The sequence below is a fragment of the Ictidomys tridecemlineatus genome, unplaced genomic scaffold, assembly GCF_052094955.1.
Source record: "Ictidomys tridecemlineatus isolate mIctTri1 unplaced genomic scaffold, mIctTri1.hap1 Scaffold_174, whole genome shotgun sequence".
In the NCBI taxonomy this organism is placed as follows: Eukaryota; Metazoa; Chordata; class Mammalia; order Rodentia; family Sciuridae; genus Ictidomys; species Ictidomys tridecemlineatus.
The window spans coordinates 126,132-142,563 of NW_027521507.1; the positions used below are offsets into that span (position 1 = coordinate 126,132).

General features: G+C 36.7%; 1 protein-coding gene across 13 annotated transcripts in view; it reads left to right on the forward strand.

Moving 5' to 3' along the window:
- Positions 1-16,432, forward strand: part of LOC144372842 (transport and Golgi organization protein 1 homolog) — a 108,666-nt gene that overhangs the window by 808 nt on the left and 91,426 nt on the right. For 7 of the 13 annotated variants that reach the window (XM_078036091.1, XM_078036093.1, XM_078036086.1 and 4 more), the window contains exons 2-3: positions 2,461-2,675; positions 4,421-4,470. In XM_078036091.1, the coding sequence (XP_077892217.1) occupies positions 2,509-2,675; positions 4,421-4,470 (217 nt within the window). In that variant the 5' untranslated portion in view covers positions 2,461-2,508. Of the gene's footprint in view, positions 1-35; positions 83-262; positions 338-861; positions 921-1,144; positions 1,208-2,460; positions 2,676-4,420; positions 4,471-14,443; positions 14,616-16,432 lie in introns of those variants that run through there. The other 6 variants (XM_078036089.1, XM_078036090.1, XM_078036087.1 and 3 more) reach the window with 6 other exon arrangements.

Sequence of the window (16,432 nt, forward strand, 5' to 3'; positions counted from 1 at the left end):
GCCACTGCCTGGGTCCTGCCACCGCCGCCTCGTTCTGGGTCCTGCCGCCGCCTCGCTGTGGCGGCTGCTCCCTTGCCGCGAGGTAAGGAAGAGGGAGGGTCAGGGTCGGCATGGGGGTCAGCGTGGGGGTCGGCGTGGGGGTCAGCGTGGGGGTCGGCGTGGGGGTCAGCGTGGGGGTGGCAGCCAGGGGGGCGGGGGGGGGCGACTTCAGCGGCCTCGAGTTCCTGCTGCCACTGCCTGGGTCCTGCCACCGCCGCCTCGTTTTGGGTCCTACCACCGCCGCCTCGTTCTGGGTCCTGCCGCCGCCTTGCTGTGGCGGCTGCTCCCTTGCCGCGAGGTAAGGAAGAGGGAGGGTCGGGGTCGGCATGGGGGTCAGCGTGGGGGTCGGCGTGGGGGTCAGCGTGGGGCTGGCAGCCAGGGGGGCGGGGGGGCGACTTCAGTGGCCTCGCGTTCCTGCCGCCGCTGCCTCGGTCCTGCTGCCGCCGCCTCGTTCTGGGTCCTGCCGCCGCCTCGCTGTGGCGGCTGCTTCCTTGCTGCGAGGTAAGGAAGAGGGAGGGTCGGGGTCGGTGTGGGGGTCAGCGTGGGGGTCGGCGTGGGGGTCAGCGTGGGGCTGGCAGCCAGGGGGGCGGGGGGCGACTTCAGCGGCCTCGCGTTCCTGCCGCCGCTGCCTCGGTCCTGCCGCCGCCGCCTCGTTCTGGGTCCTGCCTCGTTCTGGGTCCTGCCGCCGCCTCGCTGTGGTGGCTGCTTCCTTGCTGCGAGGTAAGGAAGAGGGAGGGTCGGGGTCGTCGTGGGGGTCGGCGTGGGGGTGGCAGCCAGGGGAGGGGGGGGCGACTTCAACGGCCTCGCTTTCCTGCCGCCGCCGCCTCGGTCGCGGTCCTGCCGCCGCCTCGCTGTGGCAGCTGCTTCTTTCTTGCCGCGGGGTAAGGAAGAGGGAGGGTGGGGGTTGGCGTGGGGGTCAGCGTGGGGGTGGCAGCCAGGGGGGCGAGGGGCGACTTCAGTGGCCTCGCCTTGCTGCTGCCGCATCGTTCCTGCCGCCGCCGCCTCGTTCTCGGTCCTGCCGCCGCCACCTCGGTCGGCTTTGGGGGCAGCTAGGGTTGTGGTAGCGGCGGCGGCAGCTTCATTCCCGCCGGGAAGTAGGGCAGTAGGGATGGTGTCCGCGTGGGCTTCAGCCGAGGCGGTGGCAGAGGCAGCTTCATTCCCACTGCAGGTAAGGCGGTGGGGCTGGGGTCCACGTGGGGGGCAGTAGGGGCGGCGGCAGCTTCCTTCAGGCGGCAAGGTAGGGCATCGAGGCTGGGGTCCTTGGGCGTGGGCAGTTAGGGCGGCGGTGGCGGCAGCTTCGTTCCCGCCGGGAAGTAGGGCAGCGGGGATGGTGTCCCCGTGGGCTTTGGCTGGGGCGGTGGCGGCGGCAGCTTCATTCCCGCAGCGAGGTAAGGCGGGGGGCCTGGGTTCCATGTCGGTGGCAGTAGGGGCCGGCGGCAGCTTCCCTCAGGCGGCAAGGTAGGATGGTGGGGCTGGGGTCCTGGGGCGTGGGCAGTTAGGGGGGCGATAGCTAGGTTCACACCAGGCGTCCACGCCGGTGTCCCTGAGCTGCGGGGCCTTTTGGCTGCTCCTATTACTTGGCGGCTGGGGCGGGGAGCTGTCCGTGGGCGGCCTTTCCCACAAAGGGCCTCGGAGCTGCGTGGACACTGGCAGCAGCAGCTGCGGCTCGCCTAGGAGGGCGCTGACATTTGTTGCAGTTCTTGGGGCTTTGTTGTTTTTCCTTGGGCTTTTACCCTTCTTTTCATTAATTTTGGATAAAATATTCCCCGTGATGTAAATATTGAGCAAGGAACCTTGGTGACGTGGGGAGGTTTGCAGAAAGTGCAGTTGGATTCTGCTTTTCCCATGGTGGCGGCTGGATGAATCTTCACTGCTGGCTGTGGAAAAGGCTAGGGAAGATTGTTAGTTGAGTTTTAAATTTCCCAGTGTTGTGTTTAAAGGTTTTACGTGCATAGAAGAGGAATGTTCACCTTAAATAAGCATATGAGTGGTTAACAGGGAATGTTTTCCTCTGGGAAAGGGAATTTGGTAGCTCTGACCCATGTCAGTCTGTGAATATCTAGACGTGTAATGACTTTTTAACATTTTTCATAACAGTCTGTTATTTACAGTTATGTTGTTAATACTCCTTGCCTTAAGTTCCCCGGCAAATCTTTTTCATGCCTTCTGAGAAAGTAGACAATTCATAGATTATCCAAGGAATAGAAAAAAAAATGTGAGTGGGTGATTTCGGACAATCCGTGAGAGCTGGCATTGTAAGATTCATCCTATCCCCAGTAACATTTTCATACAATAAATGTGAACACTTTTGAAGCCTTTTTATAGAGATACAATCTGAGAATGATATTAAGATAAGGAAGAGCTGTTGATTGATTTCTTAGATTAACATTTCTTCCCTCTTCTCTTTCCTCTTTAAAAAAGTTTTCCAAGTGATAATTCATCAAATGGCCAGTGATAAGCAAATGTCCGATGATGACAGCCCCAGCACCAGCAGTGGCAGTTCAGATTCCGACCAGCAAGACCCTGCTGCTCCAGAGCCTGAAGATCATGAAGAAAGAACCTTCTGCCACCCAGTGGAAGAAGAGCACCAAACTCTCTAGCAAAACCACTGCTAAGTTATCCACTAGTGCTAAAAGGTAACATTGTCAGGTTGTCTTTCAAGCAATTGGATGCTTTTATTTTTACATCAAGAACAATACTCCAGAAATACTTCATGAACAATTTTATTTGTACCTGAATGAATTGTCATCCTTTAGGGAGCATGAAAACGTCCTCACTAAAATTATGCTTCTAAGCAAACTTATTCTGTACTTTGGTAATTTCAGCAAGAGTCCTAGAGACTGAATTCTCATCCTGAGAGTTTAAGGAGTTGGCAAGGAAAATTTGTGAAACTGAGTTAGATGGTACATTGGGGATGTTTCCTTTTGTGAGTTATACTCTTGAGTGAAATTAGCTCGTGTCCACGTGGGTGTCAGTCCAGGCATCTGTGGTGGCAACTTCATAAAAGGAAATATGTCACTTTTCATGAAAGGAAATGATCAAAAAAGTTTATATTTGCTAAAAAATGTTGAATGTCAGGCCTTGGCTTTTTTTGAAAGCAGATTTTAAATTTGCTTATTTTTACAAACAAGTCTTTAAATCCTGCATAATAGGTATAATTTTTTTGTAGTTATAGTTATCCCTCTTTGTTCTTGTGAGAACAAATAAAATGGAAAAGTAGCCATTAACAATCTCAAGTGTCACTTTGCTGTTAAAACTTTGCACATCTTTAAAACTCCTGGATGTTCTTGACATAGTAGTGAAAATCAATAGCAGGAAAAAAACATTTTGTTGGTTATAAGTGAAAGATTATTTGTTTCCTGCTGACTTTTATTTTTTATGATGGTTAAAAAAAAATCCATCAATGGGACTCCATCAGTGATAGTGGTTGTATTGAGTAGAACTCTTGTTATCAAACATAAAGTGTACCTATAGCATTACCTAATGTTGATGTTTTGTGGTTTTTCATTGATCACAACTAAAAGAAAAAGGAAATATAAAAACTGATCAATTATTGCATTTTATGGTGATTCATGTTCTTATTTTTCTATACATTTTCACAGTCATTGCACCATTAATCAAACACTAATGAACTTGAGAATATTATATTGAATAGCAGCAGTCTTTGAAATAATTTAAAATTCTTCTCAGTGTGTTGTAATCTTGTGGAGAGAACATTAAACAACTTTTCAAAACATTTTAAATTTCAAGAAAATCAGAGAAATGCTCTTTTTCCCCTTACCTTAAGGCCCTCTTTCCTCCAAGAGTATGAAATTTAAATGTACGTGCTGATCAGAGAAAATAAATGGTTAAGTAAGATTGCTAAAATAGTCCTTGGAAGTTTTTCATTGGTAAAGGTATTTGTAAATTTTAAACTTTTTTTAAACAGATAAAATATTGACAAAACTATTAATGTGCTCTTGCAATAGCTTTCTAATTTTTACCACAGTAAAAGTGGATTGAAGTCATTGTCAAAAATATTCTAGTGCTTTTCCTCCTTCCGTTTGTCTCATTTGCATATAAGCTTGAAAAGAGAATTTCTTTGGTAAAAAGAGTTTTAAAATAGATTTTATATCCTTTTGTTGAGTAGTAGTGGAGGACTTTCTCAAATCAGGTGTAAATGACTTACCTATTTACAGTAGCAAGTGAGAAAAAAGCTGCAATTTTCTGTTAAGCAGTTTGGGTTATGCCTCTGAGAACAAAGAGGAAGCAGCCATGTTAGGATTACTGAAGGCAAAACCAGCCTTGCAGTTACCTGCATGATGGTAGAGGGCATTCTGATTTTCTGGTTATTCTGTAGACTGTCTGAAATCCTTTTTGTCTGTTCCCATTTCACTAATAGAATTCAGAAGGAACTAGCTGAAATAACCCTTAACCCTCTCCTAACTGCAGGTAAGAAACAAATTTTGTTATTTTGATTTCTAAATTGTGGAACGATATCAGGAGATGAATGTATTATCCTTGTATGTATTTGCAGCAGAAGAGGCTAGCTAGCTATGTTTGCTTCCTTAAAGCTTTGCAAGTGCTTTAAACAAAAATTGCCTAGGTGAATTAAATTAAATTAGGGGAAAAATACTCTTTAGCATGTATCATATATTCTGTACTTATGAATATACTGATCTTGTGCTTCTTGCTGAGAATTGTTTGACTGGTGTTGATTTTTCTGTTGTTTTTCTGTGGAATACATTTATTCACAAGTATTTTGTAGAAACCTGTAAGATTTTAAGTTTTAAAGTTAGTGCTTGTGTGCAATCTGAACTGATTTTCCAAATTTATAAATTGTTGAATATGGTGTTACAAAATGTAAAAGCATTAAACAGGAGTATAGTTGTTTTTGTTTGATTTATTCAGTAACTTGCCTAAAGGACAAATTTTATGTGCTAAGCTATGGTTGTAGTTGTCATTTTCTAGAAAACACATTGTTGGAATTATTTACATTTTAAACAAATATCCTAATGACTTGGGAAAATTCTTAGCAGTAAATTAATTGGAATTGTGAGAAGAATCAAATTCAGTGAAACTCAGAATTTAAGATTGGTTGACAAATTGTATTAAAAGTAGCTGGTTGACTTTTTTTCATTTGTGTCTTATATAGTGTTCTGTTCATTTTTGAATGATGACTGTATGGTTGACAAAATTTATCAAATTTAGAGAGCAATATTATAAATAAATTGCATAGAAGTATGTGCTCAAGAATGAGACGGGAAGGGATGCTAGAATTAAGGCAGTGTTATGATTTGATATAAAAATATTTTGGTGTTTAACCTGTGTTTTTGCTACAAATTGTGTTTGCTCATGTTGATCAGCACCATCTCTGAAGTCTACTTGAGACATAATAAAGAAAAATCCATTTGCTACTTATTATGTGTGTTAACCAGATTCCCAGATAAGGGGGATCTGATCCTGATTTATCCAGTGAATTAACAGTTTTGCTTATATTTGTAGTCACAGTCATTTCAGTTTAAAAAGGAGACAGGAATGTGAACTAATTATAAACAGAGTGGTATGTCAGATCTCAAAATATTACTTAAAAAGTATACTGCTCAATAGTGTAGCCACTAGCCACATTCTGACTATGGACCAGGTTGTTGTGGTTAGTTGAAAATGTGATATGCTGTAAGTGTGAAATGCATACTGGATTTTGAAAACTTAATTTTGTAATAAATATCTTTAAAATATTTGTAAAAGAATAAATATTTTAAAGATATTTATTACATCTTGAAATAATATTTGGCATGTTTAGTAGTGTTTTAAAAATTGTATTTTTATCATTTTAGCATAGTTATTAGAAAATCCAAAATTATGTATGTAACTTGTATTATAATTTTGTTGAACAGTATTGCTTTAGAGAAGAAGTAAATCAGTATTTCTTTTAGCCTTCTAAGTGGTGTGTCAAATCTGTACCATTTAGGAGGTCAAGTTAAATTTGCTCTGTGGAAGAATCACTTAACTTTCAGAATATATTCTCATAATTTCTGTTGATTTTCTGCAAATGGCTTAAACCAGTGTATGAATTTACATCTAGAGAACATAGTAGACATATTGAATACTTTCAGAGCAGTAATGTACTGGTACATTTGGTAAAGGAATGTACTTTAAGTGTTTAACCCAGGACTGTTTCCACAAGGTCACAGGATTATTTTAGATGAAGTAAAATAATCTAAAATAATAATAATATTTCTGTGAAATAGAAAGTAAGTTTCACTTATCACATATTTTTTTTCTCTTTATATACCAGATTTCATTTAGGTTCATGAAATAATGCTTAATATTAGTGATTTAACTAGTGAAGCAGTAAAACTTTGGGCTTGCTTGTGCACAGTAACATGGAATACTTATATCTATTTTCTTTTGTCACAGTCTTTGGTGACTGTTGGCTATTGAAAAGGACATCTTTTAACTTCTCTAGTTCTTTAATATCTGAGTTTCTTTGTGGCTGTGTAAGTGATTCAGGAAAAAAACAAATGTAAAATACAAGTTTCTTAGGAAATTAGAAGTTGTTTCTTACTACTTTGGGGAGAGACTTTTTTCCATACACCTCATATGTAAAATAATGCAGATGCTTTTGTGTGTCTTTGGATTTTTCTGGGTAGAAGGTTAGTTCTTGTAATTTTGATAGAAAAGCCTACATTTGTATTGTGTTTTTGCTTTCATGCCAGAAAATGCAATAGATTGTGGTATTATATTTCTTTTAACTCATAGCTGCATAAATGAGAATTTTAGCTTTATGGTAATTGTATTATTTAGATTTGTTAATTTATGTTGTAATTAAAAATGGGATTCCACAATCATAAGTATATTTAGAATTTGTGTGTTAATATTGCATGAGACCTTTGAAACCTTATGCTTGCTACTTCCAGGTGCAATTATTTAATTATGGCTTTTGGTAAGGTGTGTGTGTGTGTGTGTGTGTGTGTGTGTGTGTGTGTGTGTGTGTAGTAAACTTGTCAAAGTATGTGGCAGTTAATTATCCCTCAGGGAAGAAATGTTAAGTGTATCTGGGTACATTCAGGAAAATGTTGAATGAGATATAGGAAAACCAGAATTACTTGTACTAGGGAGATTTGTCTTAAATCCCATCTTTTGTTTTAATTAATAAGTTATTCTTTAGTTACATAATTAGGTCTAATATACACATCCAGGACGGCCTTTGGAAGATATCATTGTCAAATTAAATGCATGACTTTAAAAGTGTTTGATTATATGTCAATAGGAATACTTCTTTTTCTTTTAGTAAAAAAGGTTGATAAAGATTTAATTTCTAATGATTTGATGGTATTTTAGGTTTTAAGTATTGAAGGCCTGTGGGCCAATGCATTTTAAACACAGGGAAATAATATATGTTTTTTGGTTTACTTTTATACTTTTTACATTCTATATTTTAGATTACGGTATAAAAATCAATTCACCAGTGAGCATGAAGGGAAATTATTATGAACATCCCTTTGTTTTACAGAAAGTTATGGACGAGAGTTGTTTAGTAATGTGTTGACATTTACGTTCTATTTATCAAAGATGTGCTTCCTTTTCCACTTAGAGTCAGCACTTGTGTAAACAGCAAAAGTTTGGAAAGGTGCTGGATTTCTAAGTTAACCTTGAATTTCTTTTCCTGTATAGAGGGTACAAACATGTACTCCTAAATATTAATGGGTTTGGACTGAATCTATGTTAAAGAAGATATTTAAGAGTAATTGTAAATCGTTTTTGGATGAAGAGAAGGCCTTATGGGGGGTAGATATTACAGTTTCAAGTTTATATTAATCATATGTTGACTATCAAAACCTGAAATTAGCTACTATAATACTTGTAAATATTATAATACTTGCAAATTTTGTTAACTTCCCTTTTTTTAAAAAGAGAGAGAGAGAGAGAGAGAGAGAGAGAGAGAGAGAGAAAGAGAGAGAGAATTTTTTAATATTTATTTTTTAGTTATCGGCGGACACAACACCTTTGTATGTGGTGCTGAGGATCGAACCTAGGCTGCTCGCATGCCAGGCGAGCGCACTACCACTTGAGCCACATCCCCAGCCCTTAACTTTTGTTTTTAAAAGAAAGAAAAAGAAGTAGCATAAGTTCTAAATAAGAAGTTGGCAATTTGCACATAAGAATAATTTTCTGAGGATAAACTTTGTTTCTGATGGTTGCCATATCTCTATTGTCCAGTGTAGATTAGAACTTTGCTAATTAAAGGGTGATCTTCAGACTAGCAACATCTGTATCACAGGTGTGATTGTTAAAAATCAGAATGTTGTTTTCCCCTAACCAGAAGTACTGAGTTCGAATCTGAATTTAATAAGATTGCTAACTGAATTGTGTGTCTATTGAGGTTGGAAAAATCCTGCTACTGAAGCAAGACTGTTCAGATCCATGCTGTGCCACTATTGGCATGCCACTTTATATAAGTTATGGGATATTTTTGTTCTTCAGTTTTCCAAGTTGTAAAATGAAGATTAAGTTGATCTCCCCATTGTATAATTGTTGTGAGGATGAAATGAATTTGTTGAAAGTTTTGTTTACCACATAAATTGGATTCCTAAAGTGGTTATAGCATGATAAAAGTAGGTGAGACAGTTTAGCAGCATGTCCTCACTCTTGCTGGTGTTTGCTCCAGTGCATCCACATCCTACTTATTGGAATAATTACATCTTAATTCATCATCTAATTATTGAGTACATATCAAGCAGTTTGTTTTTAATGTGAATAAAAGCAGGTTTTTTTAAAACTTGAGTTAAAACAGAAAATTAGCCTAAAAGTGTTGATCATAGATGAACAAATACTCAATCCCTTCCAAAAAAATACGTGTAAACTTAATGATACTTAAAAAGAATGCCTTGGGATTGGGGCTGAAGCTACTGGCAGAATGCTTGCCTAACATGTGTGAGGCACTGGGTTTGATCCTGAGCACCATATAAAAAAAACATAAAATATATGCATTCTGTCCATCTACAACTACAAAAAAATGTTTTAAAAAATATTTATAAGATTACTATGACTATGACTGCCCAGTAAAATATAATAAATTTTTTTAGATAGTTGTATTAGTTACTATTTTCCCCTCTTTAATTATCCCATTTTAAGAGTTTGTGATTTTATTCAGAATGCAGTAATTTCAATATTTGTAAAATTTACACTCATAATAGTATAGTTTACCAATTACTTCAACATAATGTAGTGTAATTCCAGGCAAAACAGTGAGTTGGAATTCGAAAAAAAATATTAAATAACTCATATTCTTTACTTTTTTCATAATTGTGATATTTAATATTATTCACTTAAAGATTATTTAGCTATCATTTCTATTTGCTTATAGGAAGTAGTTGATAATTACAGTAATTCTAATTGTGTCTCCCATATATGCCAGTGGAGCAGAAGGACTCAGTTACCATTGAATGACTCAAAACATTTATCCAAAGGAGTGATTGATTGAAAATAATATCTCCCCCATATAAGGTCACATTTTTATTAGCTGTCTATTATGTTCAGTGATGATAATGTAAGGAGAAAGTGGGTGAAAACCTTGTGTACTTTTTAAAAACCTAAATGGTTACTTCATAGCAACATGAAGCAAATTGTTAATTTTCTTTCTGCAAGTAAATGATTGGTACCTTATTCTCTCCTTGAATGTGTTGCTGTAACAGAAGGTAGATTATGTTTAATTATGAGGAAAATCAACAAGTCTTGCTTAGAGTACAAGAGCATTCAGATTGAGAAAACTGAATGGGAAAACTTTATCTTTCATTCTCCTCTTTTCTACAAATATGATATAACAAAACCACTTGTAGATCTATTATATCTACAGGCATATAAAGTGATGATTTTTTCCTTTCCATATTTCTTTAGACAGTAATTATATTTAGGAGGGGCTGGGCTTGTGGCTCAGTGATACAGTGTTTACTTAGATAGTTCAATCCTAATCCTGCGTTCAATCCTAAGCACCACATAAAAATAAATAACTAAAATAAAGGTATGTGTCCAACTACAACTAAAAGTTAAATTAAAAGAAAGAATTCTGTTTGGGCATTTCATTAGAATTTAAAAGATGAAATATCTTTAAACATTTAATGTTTCTTTTGCATCTGGATCACGGAAGTTTTTGCCTCTTCCCCCATATTCATAGCCTAGGAGATAGTTGACAATACCTGGAGACATTTTGCTTTTCAAAACTTGGGGAAAAAAGCTCTAGTATACAACAAAGAATTGTCTCCCTTCAGGAGATCTTAATGAAATAAAACTTATATATGTTTCTGTTATGTTTTACTAAGAATATTGAAGTAACTTGTGACTACAGAATGGGAGTCACGTTTGTATTGTCTTAGTGATGAAAATAAAAACCAAATGAAGAGTATGGCCTTCTCACCAGTGTATGATTTAGTGTCAAAATCTAATATAATGTAATCATAACTTTCTGCAATCATAGAAAGTAATGTAATTGCCTCTTCGGAAAAATGTGAGAAGAGATTATCAATATCAAATTTGGAGAAATGGTAAGAATAAGGGAAGCATCTGGAAGAGATGGGAAGGATCAGTGTCTAACCACAATTTCTGCACACCTCTAGTTCTCCCACCTCCTACCACATATCAGGCTTTCTAAAACTTTTACTTTTTATTTTTTGCCTTAGATAACTTAGCTAAAAATTATTCCAAAATTATGTAAAATAAATGTAATTTTCCATTATTAAACTTTTGTTTTCCATAACACATTAAAAGGAAAATTAAATAATAAAAACAGATATAATAAATTCTTGTTTGATATAATCATTTAAATATCTTTTTTAGACAGCAGTAATTCAAACAAAAAATACTTCCCTTACTTAAAATGTAACATTTTATATTAATGAATAAGGAGGCTAAAACACTAAAATTGTCAGACTCAGTAAATCCTTCAAATATTTCATCTATAGAGGCACAGCAAACACTTAGTGTAAATTATAAAAGGTTTTTTAAAATATATAAATTCCAGGTCAAAATATATCAAATCAAACATATATCAACTTTACTTCTCAATTTACTTCTCTATGTAATCATATTTTGTTGACTGTAAATAACATCGTCTGGTAACTGAAAATGACAGTAAAATTTGTATCATCTCTCTGCTAAAATATAGTAAACTCTACTCTGAGCCCCTCATTCATAGGTCTTACATCTGTTATCCCATCGTCAGCAATAAAGCCAATGAGATTATTCTAAAATGTAAATGTCCCTATGTTATTCTTGTCTTTACTTATTAAAGGACCAAGCAATGTACTCTCTAATTTCTCTTTTGCCTATTTTCCCTTTGTTATAGAATTATATTGTGCATTTCAATCAAATTAAAGTCTTTCAGTTCCCTTAACTGTCTAATATATTTGTAGTTAGGCAGATGATGATGCACCTCCTGAAATCCTATTTTCTTTTCACAGACCTCTCAGTCTCACTCTGCTCCATCTGGAAATATCCAACTCCTCTTTGGGATCCTTATAAAAATCTCCCTTTTGTGAACATACACTTTATACAGTCTCCTTGATGACTTGCTGCTTCCCATCAGTTCTATTTTGGAAACATTTTCAAAACTGCATTTATTACCTCATATCACAGTTATTCATTCACATCACTATTTCCATTTGTTGACTATGAAAGAAAACCTTTCTGGTTTTGGCATCTGCCTTGGCAGCAGCAGTCAGAGAAGACAGCCTGGAAGACCTCCTCTTAGGCTTCTTCTTAGCCTCACATTCTTCAGAGCTGACCTTCCTTTGGAGCTTCCTGGCTGAGAGCACAAGGCTCATGCAGGTGCTGCAGGCAGTGGCTCTCGGGAACCTTCTGAAACTGTGCTGCCTGGCCACTGCTGCTGTTCCCACCACATGAGTTGCTGTGACACACCAAGTATTCAATTATTTTAAAACAGTTTTTACCATAATTGAGACATAACTATAGGCAATTTTAAATCTCTAAATTTTGTGATTTTAGCTACAACAAACCAAATAAAAATCAAATCCTTACTATTATGTTTTGTTTATTCTGCTTTCTGAATGAGTTCTCATTTTGTCATTATTGCCAGTGCTTACAACCCTCCTTTCTCTTATCTCTAGCCTAGAGAACAGTGACCTGCCCCTAGTTGCTCTTCCTGTCATGAGCCTCTCTCAAGTGTGCCATTCTCCCCTCTCACAAGCATTAGTTTCTAAAATAAACATTTAACCATGCCATACCCACAAAAGTAAGAAAATATTCTATTATTTATGTAATAAACTCAATATTTATTTATATGTCCCCCAGCTCTTCCAAGCATGATCACAAATAGTCTTCCAAATTCCCTGTAGGAACAAACTCAGCCCCACTAATACTTGTTCACATAATTCCTTTGCTTCACACAATTCCTACCTCTTCTGATCTTTATTGCTTCTCTGTCTCTATTTATGCTTAACATTTGCCAACATATCCTCCATTGCCTCTCGCTCTTTAAGTTCCACATTGAATTCTCTTTTTTTCATGCCCCAAAGAATTTCTGCTGCACCATCATTACTTTCCCATCCTAATAGAAGTGAGAGCTCATTAATCTAATTTTCATATACTTTTTCAAAAGCTTTAATCATAACATTAAGTGTGCTTGGTCTCAGTTTTTACAAATAGATATCTTCTCCATTATGATGCAAATTCTTTCAGGATTGGTATTATATTGTATCATTTTTTATATCATCAACATCTAGTATATAAAAGGAAGAATGAAAGAATAATCTAAATATAAAATATATCTAAAGTTTCTAGTTACTGTGTATTATATCCAATATTCAGAGCTATAATATTAATTCTATATTTTGTGACAAGGAACTTCTTACAATAATTCTACAGTGCAGGTGGACATAAACTTTAAAGCCCAAATGAAAGCCCCACATCACTTACTTTCCCCAGTAATAAATGCTACTTTTGGATTATGCTAATAAAATCTAACCTTCCATTAGATAGATGATTTCTGAATATTCTTGAATAAATTACCTCTTAAACAGAATAAAATTAGAATGGCATTCACTTTTTTAATTAGCATTTTTTAAGATAGGCAGAGATACAATTTACATACTTAAATACGCCCATCTATTATACATATATATTATATATACATCTATTTTTGTCAGACCTACTATTTCTCTATCCTCTAATAGATAATGAAACAAAGGTACTTGAGTTTCTCAAGTGTAAAATAATGCTTCTGTGGAGGTGGGGAGTAGTTTTTAATTGCCTGCTATTACCTATGGAATAAATTTAAAAGAAGAGTTAAGTTTGATCACTTAGAAATGCTTGGTTTTAATGCTTATAAAAATTGAACTTACACATATTCTGAAAAACACATTTTTTAAATCAAACTTAAGCTCATTTCACTTTCTCTCTTTAATATGTCATCAATACAAAAGCTTTTATCTCTTCCACTCTAAAAAAGAGTATGTTATTGTGGATAAGTGAAGGAAACAGCAAAATATAAAAATTAAATATTTTGTGTCACAAGTCTTTTATGAGGAATAACATTTGTTTGATTTTTATTTTTTGAAAGCTAAATATGTAAATGCTAATTCTTTAAAAATTGTAATGGAACTTATTGATGTCTATTACCAGTATCCTTTTTTTCACTGTGTCACAAAGGGTAAATTGGGCCCATCAGGCCAAGAAACTACTCCAAAATATTACACAGGAGAACTTAAAAAAATCTAAGGGAAATTGGACAAATCAATTTTTGATTTGCAAAATCAAGCAGCATGATACAAAAATTTGAGATCTATCTGTGTAAGTCAGTAGGATGATTTTATTCAAAGAGAAAAAGTCTCCACTATCTATCAGATTGGCAAAATCAGTTTCCTTTGTTATAAAATTGCTTAAAATTCCAAAAGGTAACATTTGATATGTCAGTGACTTTTTCAAATGTCTATCCCCTACCTTACCTAAGCCAATTAATATCACTAGAAATTTTGTTCATATTGATTTGCCTTTCTTAAAGTATAAGCAGGAAAAATTCCTCACTGTCTCAAAACCTGCTATTTTTTTCTCAATTATTTTGTGACTTCCTGGCTATTAAGTAGATGGAATAATATTTAATGCTCACACAACTGGGGCATCTGAAAATGAAGGGAAGTCCATCTTCCTTAACCACTCTGTCCTAGGGGATGACTCCAGGTTCCAGTGCCAAAACCAATCAGGAGAAAAACTTTGTCTCAGAAGTATTTTTTTGTGTGTTAAAATGGCAAAAATAACAAACTGAGGTGGGTGTTTGTTTTTTGGAATCCAACTCAATTATAAAATGTACTAAATTAATTTTCCAAAATAGTCTAATAAGCTCTCTCAGAATTTACAGTGATGCAGTGGTTATTTGCATTTTCCTGATTATATTCTATTTTTTCCTCAGAGCGGGACCTATGCCCAAAGGGAACAAGTCCTATCAATTGAGTGTCATAGCAATCATGCAGAAGCTTCAGCATATCAAAATGTCAGAAATCAGACAACAGAGATAGAAGATGAACGTTTAAATAATAGAAAACTCTGCAGTAGCGCTGAAGTTTGGTATAGAAAGAAAAAGGGAGGTGAGAAGAAACTAAAGAGTTAATGAGGAAATAATTTATGAAGAATTTTATAATGCCTTCCATCCCTTGTACTAAGTAATTGAAGTTTCAAGTATAAAATACAGGCTCTTTTTACATTTTGGACAGACTGGCTCTGCTATAGTGTGGAAATTTGTCTTGGATGGGAGCCAGAGCAACAGAGAGAGATCATTCATTCATTCTGTTGTTTCAGGTATCTACTTACCAGTTAATGATGTCTTGATCTCAGGCAGTTTCTGGACCTCAGCATTATGATGGTTCTGCATTGCAGAATTCTGTGCTGTTGGAGGTTTTGCTGTAAAAATGTAGTAGTTTATCAGTAACTAAGCTCTACTCACTAGATGTCAGTAATATTTCCCTCACCTCCAGTATAACAACATCTCAATATCTTTAGGCATTTTCAGATGTTCTCAGGGGAGTCTCCCACCCCAGAACACTGATTTGTGGTAATAACAAAGAGGATAGAAGAAGGAGAATTGGAGAATATTTAACTTGTTAACAACAAAATGATGATGTATTGAAAGTAACATTTGAGGGAAAGGGGTAAATTGTAGATGCAAAATTTTAAGTGTGTCTGCTTTTGCTTTTTACTGGGAACAGTTACGGTGCTTATATAAGGAGGTGCTGATATCAGACATATGAGCTTAAAGAGTAAATTGAAACACACACACACACACACACAAACACACACACAGGAGAGTCAGGATATTATTATAGTATTCCAACATAAAATTAAGGGGAACTCAACTAAAAATGATAATTAAAGTAGAAGAAACCAAGGCGAACAATTTTCAACCCCTATTCAATCTCTCCAGTTTGAACACCTATGCCCATCATATTAGCTATTTTAGAATATGAAAATACAAAGAAGTAATAGTAGCTATTTTAGAATATGAGAATATAAAGAAGTACCAGATTTTAACATTCAGAGTTCAGAAAATATTTATCTTAGCTACTTATTATTTGGAATGTTCATAAAACACAATGTAATGTCTTTTCGAAGTGTCTATGATTTTAGGGATATAATATGGAAAATCAAAGACAACAATGTTCTATTACAAAAATGTGTTTCATATTTGATATTAGAATACAACACATTTGTTTTCTAAGTTAGATTCAATAAAGATAAGGAGCTTAAAGTTATCTGGACAGAAGAAGAGAAAGGAATCAGTCATCAGTTAGAATGAAAGAAACCCATGATTGCACTTGAAAGGGTGTTAGCAGAAGCTGTCCAATAAATTCACAGAAGATGCTTCTGCTTTAATAAATTGTTGTGCTATCAACCAGGCACGGTGGTGCACAACTGTAATCCCAGTGGCTTAGAGGCTCATGAGTTCAAACCCAGCCTCAGCAACAGCAAGGCGCTAGGCAACTCAGTGAGACCATCTCTAAATAAGAATACAAAATATGAGGGCTGGGGTTGTAGCTCATAATATAGTGTTTGCCTAGCATGTGTGAGGCACTGTGTTTTGTTCTCAGAACCACATATAAATAAATAATAAATAAAGGTCCATCAACAACTAAAAAAATATCTAAAAAATGCAAAATAGAGCTGGGATGTGGCTCAGTAGTCCAGGGCCTCTGAGTTCAATCACTGGTACCAAAACAAAGAAACAAACTGTTGTAGTATCAAATCCTTTTGCAGCACTTGAGCTTCACTTTCTCTACTTGTACTGACAGATTCAAGGTTTTGTTTGTCCCAAATCTATAATTTGGTGCCAATTGTCTGTTTATCTTCTGAGCATGAAAGGGAAATCTCAGCCTTGAAAATATTTTTTTATTATTGTTATTATTATTGG